At 39.0% G+C, this 26274-nt stretch overlaps 2 protein-coding genes across 3 annotated transcripts in view; one reads left to right on the top strand and one right to left on the bottom strand.

Annotated features, from left to right (window-relative positions):
- The window catches only part of BZW2 (basic leucine zipper and W2 domains 2), a 60378-nt gene extending 57559 nt beyond the window's left edge, over nt 1–2819 (bottom strand). Inside the window, exon 1 of one of the 2 annotated variants that reach the window (XM_010357665.1) lies at nt 2674–2819. The gene's annotated coding sequence lies outside the window, so the exon portion shown is untranslated. Of the gene's footprint in view, nt 1–2657 lie in introns of both variants that reach the window. The other variant, XM_010357666.1, reaches the window with a different exon arrangement.
- A 319-nt stretch (nt 2820–3138) lies between these two features.
- Nucleotides 3139–26274, top strand: part of ANKMY2 (ankyrin repeat and MYND domain containing 2) — a 49920-nt gene continuing 26784 nt past the window's right edge. The window contains exons 1-4 of the mRNA XM_010357670.2: nt 3139–3450; nt 12840–12904; nt 22000–22138; nt 24426–24524. Of these exons, the coding sequence (XP_010355972.1) occupies nt 3384–3450; nt 12840–12904; nt 22000–22138; nt 24426–24524 (370 nt within the window). The 5' untranslated portion in view covers nt 3139–3383. The remainder of the gene's footprint in view (nt 3451–12839; nt 12905–21999; nt 22139–24425; nt 24525–26274) is intronic.

The following is a 26274-nucleotide window of genomic DNA, read 5'->3' as shown; positions in this document are numbered from 1 at the left end:
AAATGTATTTACTAGCACGTATACTGCCCTTACTGGATAGAGAGAGAGAAAGGAACACAAAAGCTGAAGAAAAGAGTTTTTGTTTAAATTGTGTCTGGAAAGTTGAATAGTTCATCAGATCTGGAGAGGAGATTCAGTGAAAAGGGAAGGGAAGTCATTCAGAGAAGGAGAAAAGCAGGAACAAAGGGGTGGAAATTACCGGCAGGTTGGGGAACCAGCAGAGTGGTGACCTTAGAGCCCAGTGTGTGGGACGGCCCAGATGACTGGAAATGCCTGCTGAGACCATGGATGGATTGGAACCTTCCAGGCCAGACCCAGCCCTCTATTCTGTGGCCAGAGGAGAGCCATTCACAGAATGATGGGTGCTCAACGTTTATTGAACTGGTAGTTCCCTGAATTAGCTAGATGAAGACAGGTGAGAGAGAAGCAGGCTACTTAAGATGCACTGCAATAGGTCTAGAGTGGTAGTAGTAGAAAAAGATATACACGAGAGGACACATACAACATTTCAAACATTTCAGAAATCATTATTCCAATTCTGACTCTGACACTTCTTACTATGGGGTTGTGGACAAACTATTTCCCTTAGTTTCTGTCCTCTTATTTGCAGAAGTGGGGATAATATTGGCCAATTCCTGAGTTGTCATAACAATAGAATAATTCTATACAAAGCATCTGGTAGAATATCTAGCACAGACTAAATACTCAATATGAAGTAGCCATCTTATTATCAATAAAACTTCTTTGATGTGAATCTATTTTAATATGCTCATTATCTCATCTTATTCCTACATTAAATATTTATACCATACAACTACTAAGGTGATCAATCCATCTAATGAACAGTACCCATTATGAATCTGTTTCTAGAAATGTAAACTGAACATGATTTATCTGCATTTCTAGGTAGATGTTAGATTCTCTTTCAATGTTATTGTCTCTAAATTCACTGGTCATGTATTCAGAGAGCACTAAATACCAAACAAGTGTCATAAGGCATCAAGAAAATAGTTAGTTGCTATCCTCGAGGAACTGACGACCCCAGTGAGTCAAACAGGTGTGACCTTCAAGTAACCATGGCCCAGATTTGGCACAAGAGATGGAAATACTAGCAATGAAGTACCCAATTCTATGTATGCATCTGCTGGTAAGATGCTAAATCACATGTTCCAGGAGGTTACTACTCAAGCGTTTTTCTAGGTTTGTGGGTTTCTTCCACATGATACTATATTATAAATCAATTGTAACTCTGGAACTAACAGCATTACAAAAGACCGGTCACTCTCAGAAGCCTTACTACTTGCCTGAACAGCCACATCATTATTAAAGCATCATCCAACAAAAGTATCTTTGTTATACACTGAGATGAATAATTTCAAACCATTTTCATGTAAGATGTTCTGGCTCAGATCTGTCCCAGCCTTTGAAGCTGAAGCTTTAGGGGGCGAAAACAGCTGGAGTTTAGGAAAGATTTTTGCTAAAGGCAGGAAATAATGATAAACATATTCCAGGAGATTTCAGATGTGTTAGTGAAAGCTTCACGCAAAATAAACGCCTAAGGCCAGAGGAAAATGGATTTCGCTTTTTGTATGGCACTACGAGAAGAAACAGTGGTCCTGGGGATGCTTAACAAAAACCACCTACATAATTATTCAAATATTTCTCTTTGACACATACATGTCTCTTTGACACACATATTGAGAGAAACATCAATACTACTCTGTAGGGAAACAACAGTAAAACATAAACATTAATTTTCAAAGAAACTTTCATTGATGATGTAAACATAAATGTGTACTCTGGAGAAATCACTGATTCCCACATTTTAGGAAGCAAATCTTATTTCTAAGTACACACTTGTATTTACTCCCATCTACCTATGGTTGAAGCTCCAGGCTACATATTACAGTTGAATGAAGATTGGATTAAGAGGCTAATCTAAGGCTATATATAGGCAGCAACACCAATTTAATCTCCGCCCTCTCCAACCTCCCCACCCTCCACTCCCTATTTCCATAAATCTCAAGATCTGAGTTACAAAGAGAACCAAGAACTCTAGCAGAGCAAAGAAGCCCTTCCCTCCCCCAGGCTGTCTCTCATAAACGAAGTATTAGTGCAAGTGTAAATTGTTTCTAAACATCCTTAACAAGCAACATTAGGCGATCAGGTCCGGTTTTCTTCTACAGCTTCCACAGAGGCCAAAGAGATGACAAGTAGTGGGGAGGGCGAGGATTACCAACGTAAAAACTACCTTCTCCCGAGTCTGTCCTCACTGACTTGCTAGTAATGGGGCGCTCTCCTCCCGACCCCTAGCCCAGAGCCCCGGCCCCAGCCTCCCCGGGAGCCGCGTCTGGCGGTGCCACGCACGAGACCATGTGCACCCGCCACTTCCCACCGCGTGGCTGGCCCCCACCCGCCAGCCTGCGGTCCCAGGGTCTCCCGGGGCGGCCAAACGTTGCGAGTCGGAGGTCTTCATCCCAGGTCACTGACACCCCGTAAGCGCGGTGATGACGAGGTGAAGCGGGGGCTTCTCCACCGCGAGGCAGGAAGCCGCCCCAGGAGGCACATGCTTCCTCCCCGCCAGCTCCGGCCCGATGGAAGCCCCGGCGGGGCGGCAGTCGCTGCTCTCGCAACCCTCCCGGCACCCCTTGTCTCACCTGGGCTGCTTCTCACCTGTCCGAGGAGGTAGCGACGACGCGCAAGGCGGGGGGGTGCGGCGATTCGTGCAGCAGCAGCGGAGGCAGCGGCAGCAGCGGCGGCAGACAATGGAGGAGTGAAGGACAGACACATTGACATAGACACACGGAACCCGGAGCAGCCCCGCCTCCCGTACCACCCCCGCCTCCCAGACCGCCCCTGCCCAGACCGCGCCACTCCCGGGGGTATAGTGAGGGTACGGCGACACCCGGGAACCTCTGCACGTCCCAGAAAGCTGTCGCTGAGCACAGAACTGCCAGCTGTAGCATTTTCAATATTGCTTGTGGCGAAATATTTGAACCGGAGAGGATAGGGGTGCAAAACGTATAGGAGGAATTTAATTCCCCCCTCCAGCTTTCTGCATTTGGTTTTTCCCTTCCAGGTTTCTCCAATGGCGATCTCTCGCTGCCACCTCCTGCGGCTCCTCCTCCTCGGCAGGGCCAATGACAGGCGGCGGGCGGTGACTGCCGCTGGGCCTGCAGAGACCTCCAGCCTGGCTCGCCCGAGCTCGCCCGCTGTCCGCCAGCCCGCGGGAGGGAGGAGAGAAGCGCAGCGTTTCCGCGGTTGGCTACCTCAGTGTCTTGGTCTAAAGTTGCCTCATTGCGGCTGGCGTTCCCAATACAGACGCATCTTTTCTTTTTTAATACTTCCTAAGAAACAGAATAACCTTCAAGCTGGCGGGAGCAATGGTTCACATAAAGAAAGGCGAGCTGACCCAGGAGGAGAAGGAGCTGCTGGAAGTCATCGGGAAAGGTACGGGTGGTGGGCTGCGACGCCGACGCGGCCAGCCTGGTCGGGGGGCGTGGCAGATCCGGGGGGGCGCCCCTGGCCTGCATGACCTTTGGCTGCGGTTCTGCAAGGTTGGCAGCCTGGAACCGGGAAAGAGCGTTTCTCCCTTTGGTCTGGGACGGGTTGCAGAGGCGGAGAGGTGGGGAGGTAGAAGCAGTGCTGGGACAGGAGAGGTAGTTTCAGAGGCTCGGCCTCTAAATCCGCTTTTGGTAACGTAAGGATTTCCACGCCCCGCCTTAGATTAATGCGAGCGTCCGGAGGTGTGGGCCCCAGTGTGTGAATTCTTTACTGCTCCCCAGGGATTTTGACCGCGTTCGGTCCTGGTAGTTTCAGGCTCTTAGGCTGGTGTCTAAATGGCCCTTTAGACTTCCGCAGGCCGAATGATCTGGATCCTTTGCCGATTCCCGTCCCCGCTTGGGAGTGGAGGGCACCCTTAGGGAGAGGGGTGCTTCATAAGGGCACAGAACTAGGTCTGTAATTTGCTGCATTGAGACTTCCGCATCCAGGGCCTCACTGGCTTCCAGAAGCTCCGACAGCCTCAGGAACCCTAGAGAGACAAGGAAATTGGCGAGGCCTCCACACCCACCCCTCGGCCCAGGTTGCACAGATGCGACCTTCTAATCGCGCTCCTTCGCGCTTTCTTGTCCACTTTCCCAATGCGTGCCCCACTTCCGCTGTGCTAAGTCCCAGCGGGGAGCCCCGAAGACGAGCCAGAAGCCATATTTCCCCGGAGTCCCCAGTGAACGTCCCAGAGGAGTTCCCTGCCGAGTCCCGTTACCTGGCAGGTGACATCAGCGTGACTGCATAGTTCTCCTGCACCCTCATGGTGCGGGAATGGGGATGCGTGGGACTCCGGGCAATTAATGTGGTGATTTTAAACTCAGTAATAGGATGGCTATGTTTGTCCTCGAATGGCAGAGGTGCTAGTCATTGCAGCATAAGGCTTCCCAGTTTCCAGTTTTATTTACTTAGTAGCCAGGCCGAAATGTGGGATCCTAGAGAATAAGGCAGATTTACTCTTCATAGCGACAAGGAAATTCTACATGCGAAGGAGAAAAAATTCAGGTTTGAACTCAACAGGTGCTGATGAGCTGAGCCCACTCGATCTGATCTCAACTATTCTAAGTCAGTCACGGCTATGTGTATCAATGATGTGTTCTTTGCCTGAATTTGGGGATTTGGGTTCGAGTTTATATTGTTGTACTGCATGGTTCTTGCTAACCTATTTGGCATTTCAGTCTTTCAGTTCTTCCTGTCTCTGGGTAATTTCTCCCTGCCTTTGATGGCTCTGGGATTCAATTAAGCAAACATGTAAGTTCTCGCTGTTTGCCAGGTACTGTGTTGGGCACAAAGGAGACAAAGGATCAATTCACAATCCACCAGGGACAAAAATTCTTTTTTTTTTTTTTTGAGATGGAGTCTTGCTCTGTCGCCCAGGCTGGGGTGCAGTGGCCGGATCTCAGCTCACTGCAAGCTCCGCCTCCCGGGTTGACGCCATTCTCCTGCCTCAGCCTCCCGAGTAGCTGGGACTACAGGCGCCCGCCAACTCACATGGCTAGCTTTTTGTATTTTTTAGTAGAGACGGGGTTTCACAGTGTTAGCCAGGATGGTCTCGATCTCCTGACCTTGTGATCCTCCCGTCTCGGCCTCCCAAAGTGCTGGGATTACAGAAATTCTTTTAAGCAGTACAGAGCTAGTACATGTCCTCTCTCTCTCTCTCTCACTCACTCTCCCTCTGTCTCTCTCGTTTGTTTGAGACAGGATCTCACTCTTCACCCAGGCTGGAGTTGCAGCTCTCTGCAGCCTCCACCTCCCTAGTGGCTGGGACTATAGGTGTGAGCCACCATGATGGCTAATTTAAAAAGATTTTTTTTTGTAGGGATGGGGGTCGGCGGGAGGCGGTTCTCCCTGTGTTGCCCAGGCTGGTCTCGAACTCCTGGGCTCCAGTGATCCTCCTGCCTCGGCCTCCGTAAGTGCTGGGATTACAGGCATGAACCACTGGGCCTGGCCCATCATGTGATCTCTTAAAAGTGAAAAATAATGAGCAGTTTTATAAATTGAGTCTTTGAGAGGGGAGAAGGGATTCCTTGGATATATTCTCAGGTGTCCACCAGTATTTATTTCAAAGATTATATAAAACTAAATTAATGTGCATTTATTTTGGTTAGTGCCGTGATATTTCTGGGCTCACATGGTGCATCAAGTTGCATGAGTGCACTGATGCTTTCATCACTTTAATTGGACCATGCCAGTGAGAAAAGAACTGATGTGGACCTAGTATGTGATACATTCTTGCCAAATGCAGGTCTGGGGGACATCACTTGCACTCATAAAGAAAAGTAATGGGACATATGAGAAAAACAATCACAGCCAGCGCTTATTGACTGTTACTGCAAGCCACACATAATTTTAAGTACTTTACATATGTTAATGCATTTAATTTTGATGAGCTAGGAATTAATTTTGAGCTATGACAGTATGAGAGATGGCATGGGATAGTGGTTAGCCATGCAGGTCTGGTTTGAAATTCTAACTTATTTACTGGTGATGTGGCCTTTGGGCAAGTGACTTTTCCTGAGCCTCAAGTACTCTGTGTGAAAAATAGGAATAATAATAATAATAGCCACCTCACAATGTTGTTACAGGGATGAAAGTAGTTAGTATAGTTAAAGCATTTAAAACACTGCTTGTGTTTGTGATAAATATGGTAATCTTCACTTTATAGGAAAGGAAACTGAGGGACTGGGAAGTTAGGAAACAGTGTCAAACAGGTAAGTGGCGGAGAAGAGGTATCACAGGGCCCATAGGTAATAAATAGGCTGTACTTAAAAACAAACTAAACAAAACATGAAACCAGTGCCATAGCAGTCCATACAATATTCACTTTGAGAGGCCATTTAGTTTTAGCAAAACAGCATCTGTCAAGTTAACTCAGTTTTAAATGTTACTGATTTTGTAGTTCTGTGTGCATTAAATTTAAATTTTTGTTTTATAGTTGAAGAAAGGTCATAAGCAAAGTTTATATTTGTGCCGAAGAGAGGCAATTTTTTTTTAAAGTGGGTGAAGTGAGGAGTTTTTTTTTTTTTTTCTTTCATAGATTTTTCAACTTTGAAAAACTCTAGACTAGACAGTAAGTTCTAGTACTTTGAACTAACAATAAATTTTCAGCAAAGTCTGGCCTGGCATCTTGGCCAATCTGAAATAAACTCGGCAAACATTTAAGTGATTTCCATCTGCCAGCCACTGCTCTCCAGAAATTACCAGACTGTAAGTGGGGCTTTTTATTTATTAGAATGCCAAGAGGTTCCAGATGAAAATGAAAATCTGTTTCCAACATATCCATTTAAATCATAGTTAATGACAGCATTCATTGAACAATATGTAAGAGAAAATTGAAATCACTGAACTCTGTTTAACTGGCTTATATTACTTGTAGAGTGACCCATTCTTCTAAGCTTTCATACCTTTTTCATTAATCTCCGAGCAAGCACTATTATGAAATAAATTAAACCTTTTTTAAGGCTATGAGCTAGATAATTTTCCTATTACTTCTCTTATTTAGTACCTGAAATTCCTGGGCTCACTGTTGCTAACAAGAAAGTATTATACTTCCTATTTTTTTTTTTTTTTTTCTTATCTGTGTAAAGGAGCTATGAAACAGGTTTGGATAATAAGGCTTTTTCTTACCAACTTTATTGAGATACAATAAATGGCACATATTACAAGTACACACTTTTTTTTTTATCAGTTTTGATTTAAATATACATCTGTGAAACCATCACTAAGATCAACACAATGAACATCTTCATCACCCCCTAAAAAGGCCTTATGCCTCTTTGTGATCTGTCACTACCTTCACCCCTATCTGCAGGCAACCACTAACAGATCTCTGCCTCTGTTGATTAGATTTCTCTATTCTACAATTTTATATTAGTGAAATCATACAATAAGTATCCTTTTTTTGAGGGGGGGCTGGCTTCTTTCATTCAACAGTATGATTTGGGGGTTCATATTTATTGTGTATACCAATAGTGCGTAGTGCGTAGATGATTTTCTTCTTTCATTTCCACTGAAAGGATATACTACTATTTGTGCATCCATTCACATTGATGCCCAATTGTTGTTTCCAATTTGGGACTATTGAAATAAGATCCTGTTCTAAGGTCCTGTGTCATTAATAATGCTTCTGGTGTCGTTATGGTTGAGAAACATTCAAGTCTGCTTATAACCAATTATAATACAGCTTTCAGAGAAAAAATTAACTTAAAATATATGGTTACCATTAGTTGGATGACTGGACAGGTTATGCAGCCTATATGGGCTTCATTATCTTCATTATGTTCATTTTCACAACAACAGCTCTTTTAGCTACTCTCAATTTTATACAGTGCTCCGTAATACTAATTTGAGATCATTTTGTTACAAAGTCTAAAAATAGATATGAGTAGGAGACCTTTTAGAAACATCACACAAATTCACGATTTCAAAATGCATGTTATACTTCCAGATTTCCACTTTGTGTGTGTGTGTGTGTGTGTGTGTGTATGTATGTATGTGACACGGAGTCTCACTCTGTCGCCCAGGCTGGAGTACAATGGTGCACTCTCGGCTCACTGCAACCTCCACCTCCCAGGTTCAAGCAATTCTCCTGCCTCAGCCTACTGAGTAGCTGGGATTACAGGTGTGTGCCACCACGCCCGGCTAATTTTTGTATTTTTAGTAGAGATGGAGTTTCACTTTTAAAATATATTTATACCTTTATATCTATGATTATATCAAAATCTATATCCATATGTTCTTGTTTTAAAATTAAGTCACTTTAAACGTTTTTACATGATTTTACTTATATGTAAACACTCTAACAACTAACAAAGCCAAATAGATTTCTAAATCCTTAACTCGATTATATATTCCTTAAAATATCCGTTTTCATGGATTCCAATAAATAATGATTGCTGTCCAGCTGGGCACAGTGGCTCATGCCTGTAGAGTGACCCCTCTGCACTTTGGGAGGCAGAGGCAGGAGGATCACTTGGACCCAGGAAGTTTGCGACCAGTCTGGGTCTCAACATAGTGAGACCCACTGTTATAAAAAATGTAAAAATTAGCTGGGTGTGGTGTCGTGCACCTGTAGTCCTAGCTACTCAAGTGGTTGAGGCAGGAGGATTGCTTGAACCCAGGAATTCAAGGCTGCAGTGAGCTGTGATCATGCCACTGCACTCCAGCTTGGGCGATGGAGTAAGGCCCTGTATCTATAAAAAATTAAAATAATAATAGTGAATAATGATTGAAATCTATACATGTTTGAATCTCATGGCTGTGTGATGAATTGCCGAAAACAGAATGTTTGTTTCTCCTGTTCTGTTTGTTTTGGCTACATCTGCTTGTCTTTGGTAGAGACCCGTGTTCCCAGTCTAGATATTAGAAATGTCACAATGAATTATATTGTGCTGCTCTGAATACAAAATAAAAAGATCTAATAAAGGCTTATATGTGCTCCACAGTTATCCCTCAGATAACTGTGGGATGGATATTATTATCCTTATTTCGTAGGTAAGGAAACGGTTTTACAGGTCTTTTTATTTATTTATTTACTTATTTTTTTGAAACAGAGTCTCAGTCTTGTCACCCAGGCTGGAGTGCAGTGGCGTGATCTTGACTTACTGCAACCTCCGCCTCCTGAGTTCAAGCAATTCTCCTGTCTCACCCTCCTTAGTAGCTGGGACTACAAGCACGTGCCACTACGCCCGGCTAATTTTTGTATTTTTTTTTTTTTTTTAGTAGAGATGGGGTTTCACCATGTTTGCCAGGCTGTTCTCAAACTCCTGACCTCAGGTGATCGATCCACCTGCCTTGGCTCCCTAACTGCTGGGATTACAGGCATGAGCCACCACGCCTGGCCAAGTTTTGCAGGTCTTGTTCCATTTTATAGTATTCCTGAAAAAGCTATAATGTAGTAGAAGAGAGAGCAGTAACACTAAGAATATCATTCTTTTTTGAGACAGGGTCTCACTTTGTTGCCTAGGCTGGATTACAGTGGCATGATCATAGCTCACTGCAGCCTTGACCTCCTGGGCTCAAGCAATCCTCCCACCTCAGCCTCCTAAGTAGCTGGGACTACAGGTGCATGCCACCACACCTGGCTAATTTTTTAGAAAATTTTTTGTAGAGATGGGGTCTCACTATGTTGTCCTTGCTGGGAAAATATTATGTACATAATCTCTTCTCTCCTAAAATGCTTGTTCATCCAGATAAAGTGGTCAATTCCACCCTAATGAGGCAGGTTATGCTGTATTTTCTTCTTTGGTTTGAGCAGTTGGAGAAATTCTCTAAAGGGAAATAAATCACTAATTATTACTTTCATTAGTTTAGGTCTGTTGTTTCTTATTTCCAATGAAGGTAAATGTTGGCTCCTTGCACATCCCTTCTTATGGTACTCTATCTTCCACCCCCAGTAGTTTGTTAAATCAGATTTAACACATTTATTTCCCAGAATAAAGCAATTAATCTTTTACACTTACTTGTAAAATATTATTTAAGTCTACTATGGACAGTAGGAATGACATAAAGTAAAAATCCTTCTGTGTGAGCCATGTGTTTCACATTTCTATGCTATTCTGGACCTTCTATAATTTCCGACCAATGTCATTACATTGTGAACACCAAACTGGAAATCAACACAGTCTTTCCTCTTGGAGTGTTTTGCTCATCCATGTTCCAAATCTATTTTTATTCTCTAGAAGCCCAATCTGTTTCAGATTATTTTTCTCATTCCAGTCCCTGCATTTCAAAAGGCTAACCTTAACCTGTTGAGTGGTGCGTGTGTGATTGTGGATGTGTGTACGTGTGTGATATAATAAGAAATATCTATTTGGTCTCTGCCCCTGGCTCCTAACACAGAGCTCCTAAAACCCATATAATCTCCTGAGCAATAGGGGTGCTGGGTGCATCTATTGTTCTAATATTTGGTCTTTGACCCTGCTACCTGACACAGAGTTTCTAATCCCTTGGAATTTCCTGGGCATTAGAAATGTCTTTTGTTCTAATGAGGTGACTGTTGGATAGCTTCAGGATGGGGGCTGGTCATGAGAAAGTTCAAGCCATGATTAGAAGGTTGAAATTTTCAACTCCACCCCTCCCCGCATCTTCAGGAAAGGGAGAGGAGCTGAAGACTGACTTAATAATAGGTCACGCCTATGTGATCAAGCTTGCATAAATATTATTGAACTACCAGTTGCTGAGAGCTTCCAGATTGCTGAACTCATGGAAGTTCTTGGAAGAATGGGTGCCTGGAAAGAGCGTGGAATCTCTGTGCCCCGTGCCACATACCTTGCTCTTTGTCCCTCTTCCATCTGGCTGTTCATCTTTGTCCTTTGTAATATTATTTGTAATTGATGGGTAAATGTAAGTAGTGTTTCCCTGAGTTCTGTGAGCTGTCCTAGCAAATTATGGAACATGAGGAGGGGATCATGGGAACCCTGACTTATAGCCAGTCAGAAGTACAGGGGCTTATGATTGGCATCTGAAATGGGGACAGTCTTGTGGCCTGAGCCCTTGACCTATTAGATGTGACTCTAACTTCAGGTAAACAGTGTTAGAAATGAGTTAAATTATAGGATACCCATTGGTGTCCAGTGGAGAATTGCTTTGTGTATATGGGGGAAACCCCCATATATCTGGTGTCAGAAGTGAAGGATTGAGACTATTGAGTGAAAGTTTAGCAGGAGAGAACAGTTTGTTTTCCATTATATATACATCATCTTTAAAATATATTGTTCCCTTACAGAGTATATTAACTTAGATTGTTGGCTGTTGGGCAAACATCTTAGAGAATTATCAGCCTGTTCTCTAATGAGAACCAAATGTTTATGGTCTTAATCCCCATTCTACTCTTCACATGTAGTAGGCTTTGACATGCTCATAATCCCTATAGTATTCTCCTTTTCTTGCAAAAACATATCCTGGGCAGATAGAAAAAGATAGAAAATAACTTTGGTTCTCCATGGAGAATGGGATTTGGATGAAGCATCCTCCTCAAGAGAAAGTGGGGTGCAGGGTTTTTTGCTCTGCTTTTATTCTTCTATAAAGATTTTTGAGAAAGTCTCTGATGAGAAGCCACAGGTATGAATAAGGTTTCATGCAGAACTGGCTTGCATGCTCACACACACAAGAGCTTGGCCCTCTCATAGCCATTCAGCCAGTGATACTAACTGCTTTCAGATGGAATACAGGGTCAGAAAAATGCACTATTTATATATATATATATAAATAGCTGCCATCATACTCCAGGGACATGTAGATCATTCACTTGACATTTTCCCAACAGAGCTATTTCTCTGTCTATCTAGGAGACATTTCTGTTTCTCCTCTGTTGGTGAGGGGAACTCAGGTGACTTGCTTAAGAAGTGGGTCAGAGAGAAAGAAGCATACTCATCTTTGCATTCATCTTTAACTCTAGAAGGCTAGCAGAGTTTAGCACATTCTCACACTACAAGTCTAAATTTAAAGAGAGGAAACAACCTGGTTGGGAGATTTACCTATACTTTTATATTCTTTTATGGGAGAGGCTTACCTTAGCCTTTCTCCCTCAGCACATTCAATTTCATTGTTCTCTTCCCAGTAAATCAGAAATTTCTTGGCAAAATGTGTGGCTGACTTGTGCTAATGATAATAGCAACATTCTCTCCTGCAAGTATGCTTCTGTCATTATGCCTTGTAGAAGACTGGAAAAACCTGACAACTGTGACCCAATTATAGCTTCTTTCCAAATTTGCAGAGGAGTGACCTTCAGGTTTACATTAGTTGACTTTCAGGGTGGTGAGTACTGATCACAGAGCACTTTTATATAGTACTAGGCATTAAAGATATGTTTCACCTAAGTATTTCCAAACCAAGCATTCTATTATAAATATGCCATCAATTCACCAGATGTGGTGCTGACAAATTATGTAAATACTGACTGCATTTTGAATTCCAAGTATTACATTAACTGGAATTTAAGCTTCAGATGGTGATTTGGATTAGATGCCCTTTAAGATTTTTTTCAGTATTAAGTCTTATGCTTTGTGGTTATTGTATTACTGCCAAAAGGAAAATGTGGCCAATGGAATATATATACTTTAAGGTCAGTGAAAATAAAAACAAGATGAAGCTGTTTTTAGTTTCTGTAAATCTATTCTACTGGACAATTAATTTGTAAAATAAATAGTATGTGATTGGATGTTTCATTTCTTAGCAACCTACACTGGCTAGACTTACTTTTACAGATAACTCCTTAAAGTTTATTTCCTTGATGTTAGATTTTTCTCTTATTCTAGTGATAAATAACCTTACTTTTCATTTTTTTTTTCAAGGTACTGTCCAAGAAGCTGGAACATTATTATCCAGCAAGAATGTTCGTGTCAACTGTTTGGACGAGGTAAGATTTTAGAAGTTTAATAAAGGATTTTACTTCCTAAGAGATAATATATCAATTTTTTTTTTTTTTTTTTTTTTTTGAGATGGACTTTTGCTCTTTTGCCCAGTCTGGAGTGCAGTGGCACAATCTCGGCTCACTGCAACCTCCGCCTTCCGGTTTCAAGTGATTCTCCTGCCTCAGCCACCTGAGTAGCTGGGATTACAGGCACCCACCAGCACTCCCGGCTAATTTTTGTATTTTTAGTAGAGATGGGGTTTCACTATGTTGATCTGGCTGGGCTTGAACCCTGACCTCATGATCCTCCTGCCTTGGCCTCCCAAAGTGCTGGGATTACAGGCATGAGCCACTGCGCCCAGCCTTCAAATTTGTTAATACAAGTTTTTTTTTCTAGCATTTTTGCTCATATTATCCTAACAATTCCTAAACTAAATGTAAGCAAATAGGTCAAAAAAGACAAATAAGCATGTAAAAATAGTTTAGTCTTATTAGTAATCAAATAAGTGCAAATAAAGTCAAAATCATATTATTTCTTGTCAAGCATGGGGAAAAATGGACTTTTAAATGCTAATGGTTAAGTGTAAATTGATGTACTATTCTGTAGAAACTTTTGGAATATGTATCCATTTTAACTGAGTATATTATTTGATCCAGCAACTTCACTTCTAGGGAAAGTTAAGTGAACCTAAACTCAATTTCCTAGGATAGTTGCTTCTAAAATAAGTTTTGGAAATGATGGTAACATCTGAGCATTACAGTAGCCATTGACCATGTGTGACCATTAAACACTTCAAATAAGGAAAGTTTGACTGAGGAACTGGATATTTAGATTCCTTCATTTCTTTCAGTTATTAGCAGCTTTATGGAGGTATAATTAATATACAATAAGCTATACATATTTAAGGTGTAAAATTTGTCAAGCTTTGACATATGTATATACCTGTAAAACCATCACTATAATCAAGATAATGAAGATATCCATCACCTCAAAGGTTTCCTCATACCCCTTTGTGATCTCTCCTTCCTGCCCTTCCCCACCCACTCCTGCAGAAAGCATTAATTTGCTTTTAGTCACAATATATAAGTTTGCATTTCCAAGAATTTCGTATGAATGAAATCACACAATAGGTACTCTTTTTTTTAATCTAGCATCTTTTATTTAGCATAGAGATTCACCTGTGCTGTAGCATATCTTACTCCTTTTTCTTGCTGAGTAATTTTTTTTATTGTATGTGTATACCATAATCTTTTTATCCATTCAACGGCTGATAGAGTTTTGGGATGTTTCCCGTTTGGGGACTATTACCATAAAGATTCTATGAACATTTATATACAAATGTTGGGATGGACATATGTTTTTATTTCTTTTGAATGATTTATCTCCTCTTTATGGGTTGTATGTTTTTATTCTTTCCATGTTTGATTGTTTTTTATTGGGTGCTAGACATTGTAAATTTTACCGTATTGGGTGCTGTATGATTCTATATTTTGATAAATACTTCTGAGCTTTTTTTTGTGAACACAGTTAAGTTACTTGGAAGCAGTTTGATTATTTCAGTTCTAGTTTTTAATGTTTGTTAGGTGGAACTAGCAAAATGCTCAGTGAAGGATTTTTTTCCTGGTGTTGAACTAAGGCACTTCCTTGTCCTCTCTGCAATGTTCTCAGATGCTTGAGGTTTTCCACCCTGGCTGGTCAAACAGGCAATCTTCCTGGCCCTGTGTGAGCTCTGGATGCTGTTCCTTGTAATGCTGTCAGCTAGTTCTTTGCCCAGGCTTGGGTAGTGTCCACATATGCGTGTGTTGATCAGTACTCCAGCCAAACACTCTGAAGAAACCCTCTGCAGATCTTTAGAATTCTCTTTCTGTGCAGCTCCCTTCTCTCCTCTCTTTTACTCTTCCTGGGAATTTAAGTCAACTTGGTGACCCTGGATGCTCAACTCCACTGCCTCAATGCAGTCTGCCAGGCTCAGTCTGGCTGACCTCTCCATATACTGTAACCTAGAAACCCTCTTAAGGTGATAAGCTAGGCAATTGTAGGAGCCAATTCAGTTGCTCTCCCTTTCTTAGGGATCACATGTTTTATTGCCTAACTGACAGTGTCTTGCAAATTGTTATTTCATCTGTTTTTCTGTTACTCTAGGAAGACGCTTTTGTTACTAATCTTGGCTAGAAGTACCAGTTTCTAATTTTGTTTAATGTTAATTAATTAGAAGTTAAATTTTAATAGCCATATGTGGCTAGGGACGACTATATTATGTAGCATAGTCTAGTGCTAAGAAGTTCATTGGACTTCCATTTCTCATGCGGAAGGGAAAGGGGTTTTGTTAACTCTTTACCCACACATGGGTAGCAAAATTAATATCAGACAAAATAAAGTTTAAAGCAAAAAATAATTATATGGACATTCTGTCTTATATGTTAAATTAATAATCCACCAAGAATAGCCTTAAGTCTTTTCTTATAAACTTATCAGCTGTAAGCATTGAGGTTCATAAAGAAAAACATGGTGGTGCTCCAAGAAGAAATCTGTAAGACCGCAACAGCACCTTTTAGAAACTAACAGATTAAATAGAAAAAAAATAACGTAGGATGTAGAAAATTTGGATAACCCAATTAACAGTACATGGACTGTATATTAGCAGAAAAAAATTGTATATTTTCTTCTTTACATGTAACATTGATAAAAATTCATCCATGTATTATACTATTTTATAAAGGAAGTTGTAGCTTATTTCAGACAGCTTTGCTAAATGTAGTATAATACATTTGCAAAGAAACAAAAATATAATCCAGATAATGAAGCACATATCTTGGAATTTGTTTGTTTGACTCTAAATAATTCTTAGGTTAATGAAGATAAAGCAATAAAAATTGCCGACTATTTACAACTGAAAGTACAACATTTATCAAAAGCTTTCTTTGCTGGCCAAAGTGATACTAAAAAGAAATTTTGTAGTGTTTGTCATTGCACTTGTAATCTTTGTGGTGTTCTGAGCTTTCAATTCATGAAATTATTTAAAAAGTAAGTATACTAAAAAAATAGAAATGATTTAGAAAAAATAAAACAGAAATTAAAAAATTGTAAAGCAAATAAACATAAGCAACAATGTAAAAGTAGATAAACTGGAAATAATCTAAATTAAAAACTATTGTGTTTCAAAGCATATCACCGAGAAAGCGAAAAGACAATCTATAAAATGGGAGAAAAATTTTACAAATTGTATCTGATAAGGGACTTGTAAGTAGAAAATATTAAGAACTTCTACAACTCAATAATAAAACAATATATAACTCAATTAAAAAATGAGCCAAAGATCTAGATAGATATTGCTCCAAAGAAGATATATAAATGATCAATACATAATGAAAAGAGGCGCAACATCATTAACCACCAGGGAAATGCAAATAAAAAGCACAGTGAAATACCACTTCATATCCACCAGGATAGCTATAATCAAAAAGTGGTATAGCAGGTATTAGTGAGGATGTAAAGAAATTGGAGCCCTCATACATTGCTGGTGGGAATGTAAAATTGTGTAGCCACTTTGGAAAATAGTCTCTAAGTTCCTCACATGATTAAACATGGAGTTACCATATGACCCAGAAATCCCACATATATACTTAAGATAAATGAAAACATATATCCACACAAAATTTTGCTTATGCAAATGCATGTTTATAACAGCATTATTCATAATAGCCAAAAGTAGATACAACCCAAATGTTCAACTGATGAATACATCAACAAAATGTAGTATAATCCTACTACTGAATAATGGGTATTATTCAGTTACAAAGATGAAAGAAATGTTGGTATTTGCTACAATGTGTGTGAACCTTGAAAACATTAATGCTAAGTGAAAGAAGTCAGTCACAAAAGACTGCATATTTTAGGATTCCATTTATACAAAATACCAAAAATAGGCAAATTCATAGGGACAGAAAGTAAATTAGTGGATGACTAGGGCTGAGTAAGGGAGTGGGGTGAAGTGGGAAATGACTGCTAATGGGTATGGAGTTTCTTTCAGGGATTATGAAAATATTCAAAAATTGATTGTGGTGATGGCTGCACAACTCTGTGAGTATATGAAACCCATTTATTTGTACAAATTAATTGAGTAAATTGTATTCTGTATGAATTGTATCTCAATAAAACAGGAAAGAAAAAATAGTAAAAATTATCAACTTAAAACCGAAATATAGATATAGCTTGGGAAGTACAAGAAAGAAAACAATATGTATAAACAGTAAGGAGGAAGGAAGGAAAGGAGAAAGGGAGGGAGAGAGGAAGGAAGGAAAGATGGGTGGAAGGAAATGAGAAAGGGAAGGAGGGAGGGAGGGAGAAAGAAAAATATAACTGCAATTATAAAGAAGATTGTCATAACTTTTTATTAAGCCAACACATGTGGAAACCCATATGATCTTCGTAGAAAATTAAAATCGATACATTCATCTCATACAGAAGTAGAAAAACTGGGCTGGGCTCAGTGGCTCACGCCTGTAATCCCAGCACTTTGGGAGGCCGAGGCGGGTGGATCACCTGAGGTCAGGAGTTGGAGACCAGCCTGGCCAACATGGTGAAACCCCTTCTCTACTAAAAATACAAAAATTGGCCAGGTGTGGTGGCAGGCGCCTGTACTCCTAGCTACTTGGGAGGCTGAGGCAGGAGAATCGCTTGAACCCCGGAGGCGGAGGTTGCAGTTGTGCTGAGATCGCACCATTGCACTCCAGCCTGAGTGACAGAGTGAGACTGCCTAAAAAAAAAAAAAAAAAACAAAAGGTAGAAAAACTGGAATAATCAATAATTGAGGAAAATTTGTATAAATATTTTTAAATCTCCTACCACCTTCAAAAGCTGCAAACCAGAGTAAGGTTTACCAAACTCTAAGGACCTGTTAATTCTCATTTTACACTAATTCTACCATTAGTTTAGAAAAAGATGGGAAGATACTCATTTATTTGATAAAGCTAGCATAATGCTGATGCCAAATAGTAAGAAATTCCACAAAACTATGGACCCAGGTCACTTTATAAATACAGAGGCAAAAATTCTAAAAATGTTAGCGGGTTGATGCAGCCATCTATTAAAAGGATTATAAGACATCATAGCCAAGTAAGGTTTTTCCAAGAATGTTAGGATGGTTCAGTTTTAGAAAACCTTTCAGTGTAATTCACTATATTACAGAATAAAACAGAAGCAAATAGGATCATCTCAACACATGCTAAAATGTATATTATAAGATATAATAACCTTTGATGGTATAAACTAACAAATTAGGATAGAATGACTCTTCTGTAACCCGATAGAAGGTTTGCAGAAACCTTCCACAAACTTTAGCATCATACTTAATATTCAAATAGAAGTACCAAAATCAAGACAAGAAACTTCCTACGTGTTCCTGAAGATTGAGTGGGCTGCAGACAGACTTGGCCTCTGTGATCATCCTTGAACACAGCACAGAAGTTTTTGCACTTTCATTCCCTTTCCCTGGAGCATTCTTCCTGTAGTTATTTGCATTCCTAGCCTCCCTAACTTCTTTCAGGGCTTTGTTCAAGTGCCACCTTTTCAGAGGGACATTCCTTGAATGTCCTCTTTAAAATAATAGTCTTCTCTTTCCCTCTGGCACTGCTCCCCTTTACTTAATATTATTTTCTTCTAGCACTTGTATCACTATCCATCTAGTCACCTGTACTGTAAGTCCCAGGGACTTAGACTATGGGAGGCATGAAGTTTGCTTATTGCTACCTCCAATGTATAGATCAGTGCCTGACATATATTAAACACTCATTAAATATTTGCTGAATGGATGCTGCATTTAATGACAGAATTCCAGTGTAATAGCCTAATGTTGATTAATTCTCTGACTTAAGAATTATGGGAGAGGAACTTTATATTTAAGGTGATTGTATCTAATGAATTGTAGAAGCTTGTTTCTCATGCAGTTCAGTTAAGCAGACTACCTGCAAGGTTATCTTTGGGAAATGACAAGGGCGTGAGGATTTTTACTCTTGCATATCATTGAATCAGAGATGCCATAGATTAAAAATTTATCTAGATATTTTTTAAATGAGGGGAGTGGAAACTGATGGTAATTTGTGAGACTTTAGTAAAGTGAAAATTCTGGAGATTTTAAATATAAAAGTGAGGTGTATCTTAGAATTGATGAATTACAGTATGATAACATTTTATGAAATCTTATCACTACCTTTCTAGTTTGAGGTGGACATTTATTTTAATATTCTGTCTGATGCTAAGTTATTTCATCTTTACAACTGTAATATAACATTTTAAATTAACTTGCATCATGTATTTTGAACATGGGAATATTCTCTTCTACTTCTAGTAGATAAGCAGTATTGTTTCAAATTATTTCCTTTTCTGGATATTTACACTGAAATACTATAAAAACACTAGAATAAATAGAAAATTTATAGCATGGTGGGTTTATATCTCTATGGAGCATCAAAATTTATTAATATTACTTATTTTCTCTTTGCCCGTGGAAAAGTTTTTATAAACAACGTGGTACTAGAACCGAGATAATGAATAGTAATCATTGCAGTCAAAATTTATAATCTTCCTTCACACTGTTCTAAATTCTTATAACACAAAAGTGAACTAAGATAGGAAAGTATATGTGATAGCCACTTCTTTGAAAAATAAGTGTAAATTTGTTATTTATCAGTAGTTTTTTTTTTTTTTTTAATACCCAGGACCATCTACCACAGCACTGAAATTTGATATGGGAAAATCATATACTGCATTATAAACACGACAAAAAGAGCAGGTTCAGAGATTGCACAGCAGATGATATGATTGGGATATTTACCTTTTCTTTTTCTTTTTTTTTTTTTTTTGAGACAGAGTCTCGCTTTGTTGCCCAGGCTGGAGTGCAATGGTGCCATCTTGGCTCACTGCAACCTCTACCTCCCCGGTTCAAGTGATCCTCCTTCTCCAGCTTCCTGAGTAGTTGGGACTACAGGTGCCCACCACCACACCTGGCTAATTTTTGTATTTTTTAGTAGATACAGGGTTTCACCATGTTGGCCAGGCTAGTCTTGAACTCCTGACCTCAAGTGATCTGACCACCTTTGCCTCCCAAAGTGCTGGGATTACAGGTGTGAGCCACCTTGCCCAGCCGATATTTACCTTTCTGGAAAGAAACTTCTCTCATTGGGTTGCTCTAAAAACCACTTCCAGCTAAGGTGACAGCTGGTGAACAAAAAACAACAAGTGAGAAAGAGAAAAGAGACAGGAATTTTTTTTTTTTTAATGAGAGGAAAGGGAGTAGTAGGAGACAGGTAAATGGGCAGAATTAACACAGATGACAGTGAAAACACAAACACAAGAAAATAAAGACAGTTGGTGATGTGAAATTCAAAAGCTTTGCATATCTCTTTTGGTCTTAAGCAGATCATCACATTCTGTTGAAAGCTTTGTGTTTTGTTTTGTTTTGTTTTTTTAAGCTATAGGTCAGTTCTGTAGTCTGGGGATTATTCATGCTCAGAGCTAGATAACCTCTTGTTGTAGGATTGGATTGCTGGGTGATTGACTGCCCACCTGTTCTGGATAAACAGAAAAAAACTAACTCCATGGTGAAGTCTGGTCCTAAAATCTGCAAAAGAAACAGCTGTTTGCTTCTTTGTGGTGGCCTTTCTAATGGTCCTGTGTCCTTCCCCTACCACCCCTCAGGCTACACACTAGCTTCTTATGGACAAATTCTATCATCTTTTAGGAGATATCACCCAAGTCATGCTCGCGATATGGTTTTGCCTTATTGAAAAGCTAAAGGCCATGCAGTCCATTCCCACTCCCTTAAACCACTCCATTGGCTGCCTCTGTACAATGAGATTTACCCATACCCATCCACCCACTCCCAGCATGCTAATATCCCATCTCTATAGAGACTCCTAGCTAAAGGAGTCTTCAAAGTTATCATCTGCTTATCATTTTTCCATTCTTACTCTCAAGCAATGTCCCTTGCTTCCACGGAGTTTTCTCTTTTGCAATGAAAGGTCCCAGCCTCTCTATCATTCTCGTCTCCACAACCCTCTGAACATAGTGTGTACTGCATTAACAAGATGATGGCTTATGTTCATAATAATAATTTGGAAGCATCAAGAATAATTCACATTATGTTAGCATTCTAAGCTTCACTAAGGTAACGGATTATATGTTTTACAGAGCTTTTCACCCAAAACAACATTGATGTTTTGGTACTTACAGCGTTTCGCATACATTACTGAGAAAATTCACTCACAGTAACAGCTCATCTATGAATCTACCAAATAATAATAGTAGCTAGTACATAAAAGGTTGGATGTTTCGTTGAATATGCGCAAAGCATATGGAGACCAAACAGTGTAGCCTAGCATAAATACTACCAACCATTTCTCCATATATATATACAATCACATATAGTCAAATCATTTGTATGATCAAAATATATGTGTGATTTGACCAAACAATGTAGCTTAAATACTACCAACCATTTCTCCATATTTATACAATCACATATAATCAAATCATATGTATGATCAAAATATATGTGTGATTTAGGGAATCATGGTTTTAAAAAATGATACCACTGTAATATGCATTTCCTGCACCTTTTCTCATTGACAATAATTTGTGAAAAATGTTCCATTCTGTACATACAGATGAAGTCATTCATTTAAATATCCCATGTTATGCATATGCCATACTTTATTCAACTTTCCTCTTGAGAGGCATTGTTTGAGATTTTCCTTCTTTTAAAAAAATGTGTTTGTATCTGTTTTTTCGTTTGCTTTCTGAGAAAGTAAGTATGTTTGGAAAATTTGGGTTTCAGTCCCTGCCACCACTATTTACTAGTCATGTGAGGTTGAGCAAGTCCACTGTGAGTCTGTTTACTAATCTGTAAAAACATCTCCAGTAATAAAACCATCTCTTCCTCAGAAGTTTATGGAAGATCCAAATGTGGAAGTAAATATACAAATACATATTATAAAGATCATTTTAATTAATTCATATTCGTTTTATATTTCTAATTGCAGAAATTGTTCATAGGTACAGAAAAAACAGTAAAATTAAAACTTTTTCCCTCTTTCTATTAAAGAATGGAATGACTCCTCTAATGCATGCAGCATATAAAGGAAAACTTGATATGTGCAAGTTACTACTGCGACATGGAGCCGATGTAAATTGCCATCAGCATGAACATGGATACACAGCCCTCATGTTTGCTGCACTTTCTGGTGAAGTTTTAGTATTTATAAATATTAGTTACCTGTACAAACTTGTTACAAGTACATATATACTAAAAGATTAAATGCATTTTGATTTTAGTAATTTTATGATCAAGTTTTATGGAAAGGAATGATGGCGATTGGTTTTTGAAAAGCTATAATGCAGGAAATAAATTATATAATTAATTTGGTGATCTGTTTCTTTTGTTATTTAAATCAATTGATTCTTTATGTGGACAACATTTTGATGGAATTGAGGAACTGGATCTGTTTTTCTTTCAAGTTACCGCCTTTGATATTCTATATTTTTATATTTTCAAGTGATATGAAAACTTCTTTGTTCTTTTGAACAGTCGCTGTGATAGAGCTATCTGTTTGCCTCACTGGCACTTATGTACTAAATATGATGATCCATTTAGAAACTTACTCGGATTTGTATTGTTTATTATTTGCTGAATAAGGACAATTTAGAAATACTGTCTAAAATTAAGTGGGGTTATCTGTAATTGGTGTAGCTCTTTGAAAAATACAGAAGTAATATAATATCCTTGTACTTTGAAGATAATAATCTATGTTTTCGTAATCCTGGAACCCAGAAGCATTTCTAAGCACTGTATAAACCACAGAATCCAAAAAGGACAATATTGATAAAAATTAACATTTTCATTTGTAGGATATACCATAGAGTTAAAATACAAATGAAAAACTAAAAATATTTATTGTATACCTTAAAGGATTATATTGTTAAATATAAGAAGTTCTTTTAGCTGGGCACAGTGGCACACACCTGTAATCCCAGCACTTTGGGAGGCCAAGGCAGGCCAATTGCTTGAGCCCAGGAGTTCGAGAACATCCTAGGCAACATGGTGAGACCTTGTCTCTACCAAAAATACAAATATTAGTCAGGCACGGTGGTGCATGTCTGTGGTCCCAGCTACTCAGGAGGCTGAGGAGGAGGATTTTTGAGCCTGGGAAGCAGAGGTTGCAGTGAGCCGAGATCATGCCCTGGCACTCCAGCCTGGGTGACAGAGTGAGACTCTGTCTCAAAAAAAAAAAAAAAAAAAAAAAAAAAGAGTTCTTATAAATCAATTATAAAAAGAAAAATACTGCAGTAGAAAATTGGATGGAAAACTTGGCTGGGCGTGGTGGCTCACGCCTGTGATCCCAGCACTTTGGGAAGCCGAGACGGGCGGATCACGAGGTCAGGAGATCGAGACCTTCCTGGCTAACACGGTGAAACCCCGTCTCGACTAAAAACACAAAAAATTAGCTGGGCGTCATGGCAGGCGCCTGTAGTCCCAGCTACTCCAGAGGCTGAGGCAGGAGAATGGCCTGAACCCGGGAGGCGCAGCTTGCAGTGAGCTGAGACAGCACCACTGCACTCCAGCCTGGGCAACAGAGCGAGACTCAGCCTCAAAAAAAAAAAAAAGAAAAGAAAATTGGATGGAAAACAAAAGAAATACAACTGGCTGATCAAAATATAAAACATTTTGCACAGTAATCAAATAAATGCAAATTAGAACAATAAATTTTATTTTTTAGCTTATTATACTGGCAAATGTTAAGAAAGAGCTATAATGCTCAGGAACTTCTTTACACTATTTTGGGGAGTGCATGTCAGTCCAACCTTGCTGGATGGCAGCCTGGCAAAATGCATTCAAAATATGCATAACCTTTGATCTGGCAATATTTCCCAGGAGCTGTTCCTAAGCAAATCATAATTCAAACTTGTGAAAATGAATGGAAAATACTTTTCACTGAGTATAGTTCATAATAGCAAAATACCCATAATGACTACTTTAGTAGAAGAATGTGAATAGAATAGCATGTGTATGTTTAGATAGAAAAAAGGTGTAGAAAGATAGATACCCCAGTGGTTAATAGTTATTCCAGAGCCTGTAAGTGTGAGGAACGGGATGGGTTAGCTGATATTAAAGGGGAACCCTATTCATTTTATCTCTTTTTTAAAAATGTTTTTGTATGTGTATTTTGATTTTATTCTAAGTGTTACCTCTAGGAAAACATATTTCATTTTGTTTAAAAAAGCGATATTCAATTCCATACTGCTTTTGCATTGCTTGATTTGTTTTCCAGAAAATAAGGTTAATTTCTAAGTAGGTTCTATAGCATTTTATTCTTTACTATAGTTATGATTCATGTTTTAAAAGAATGAAAATATCCATATGACCGAAACCTAAAACAAACTGGGGGAAAAAAGGTATAAAGAGTTTAGAAAAGGGATGTTTAAATTGTGTCCTCCTTAACATTAACAAATATGTTCCCTTTAAAACTCTAGGTAATAAAGACATCACATGGGTAATGTTGGAAGCTGGTGCTGAGACAGATGTTGTCAACTCTGTGGGAAGAACAGCAGCTCAGATGGCAGCCTTTGTCGGTGAGATTTTGCTGCAGTTTTACATTAGATTATGCCCAAAATTTCCCTTGTGGAAAAAAAACCACTTTGCTTCTCTTGGTGGAAATATTATCATGTTGCTTTAAAAAACATAAGTATTTACAGTCCATTGTAACTTAATGAAATACCTAGTGACTCTGGAGAAAACAAAAGGCTATTTCGAATTTCCACTTTTTGGAATACAAAGAGTAGTAGGGCCATTTTAATTGCTCACAAATGCTTGTAACGTGTATATTTATGTCTCTAATGAAAGTAGCTAACCGTACTGTTTAAGAATATGAAGAGTGAAGTCAGTAATCCCAAGTTAAATTTTGGCTGTGCCACGTGATAGCAAAGTACTTAATAATTCTGACCTTCACTTTCCTCATGGTAAAATGTTACAGGGTTATTGTGAAGATTAAAAGAGGTGATAGACTTGAGCTTTCCATGTAGCACTAAATAAATGGTATTAGTTAGTGTTGTTAATAATTATTACAACAATGACGTAACTCTTAGGAAAGAGTACTTGATAATAATATACAACTACTTCATTATCATTCTCATCAACCACAGACATTTATTTGGTGTGCCCAATAATTTTTGGCGTGTTAATCCTATTACTTGACATAATGTAAGGAAAGAGTGGGAGTGAATTCTTGTTCTTTGGTATTGTGACGCCATTGAATTGGTGGTGAAGAGACTCCACTGAGAGAAAAGCAAAGATAGCAACGTCGGATTTATTGGGAATGCGGTAAGTGGCCTTATAGGGACTAATAATTCATTAAACAAATAATGTTCACAACCTATAAAGCAAGCATCACTGTAGGTGTCTTGGTTATAGTGATAAGACAGGCTGTTCATACTTTCATGGCACTTAAAGGGTAATAGCAATGACAAATGGTACAAAAATATAAACTCCAAGGTAGAACTTCAGAGCTCCATAAAAATACCTAGAAGAGGAGGATCTATCCCATTCAAGGGGGTTTTGAGAGAAGTCAAGTTCAGATACAGTGGAAATTAGGTATGGAGGATGGTAACTGAATATTATGTTAAATTTTATTATAACATTTTCTTGAAACTACTAATAGAAGCTGCCATTGATTAAGCCAGGCACTCAGTTGCCTTATGACAGCTTTTTCTGTTAGAAGAAATATCCTTATTTTAATTTCAGAAGAACTTGAGAAAGGTGTGGCCTTGTGTAAGCTTCAGAGAAATATTTTCACTCCCATACGTACAGGCCACAAGTTGCCCCCATCTCAGTTCTAAGCTAATTTTGAGGGTGTCACTGCAGGGGGAAAGAACACTAAAGTAGGCATCTGGAGACTTGAACTTTAGTTCATGTGTGCTGATGATTAGTTATAGGATCATGGGCAAATTCCTTTACCTCCATAGACCTCAGTTTTCTGATCTGTATACAAAGAAGCAGGGGAATTAGGTGATCTCTGAAGTTCTATTTAACTGTACAAGTTTTCTTTATATCCACAATGTAACAAAATATTGCTCAGATAGAGGTAAAATAATTATCCCAAGATCACAGGTCTGGAAATGGAGGAGTCTCTCCTTTCAGGCATTAATACAATGCTCGTTTCTTTTTCTTAACACTACGATACTAACAAAATTTTTACTATGGTAAAAATTGTTTGCAATTCTATCCTAACATAAGAGTAATGTTTTCATTCCATTTTGATCTATTTAATTTCACAGACAAAAAATTACATTGCACGCTTCCAGTTGTTACTGTATTTTCCAAATA

The sequence above is a fragment of the Rhinopithecus roxellana genome, chromosome 6, assembly GCF_007565055.1.
Source record: "Rhinopithecus roxellana isolate Shanxi Qingling chromosome 6, ASM756505v1, whole genome shotgun sequence".
In the NCBI taxonomy this organism is placed as follows: domain Eukaryota; kingdom Metazoa; phylum Chordata; class Mammalia; order Primates; family Cercopithecidae; genus Rhinopithecus; species Rhinopithecus roxellana.
Note: the sequence above shows the minus strand (reverse complement) of the source record. Positions and strands in the feature narration are given on the sequence as shown.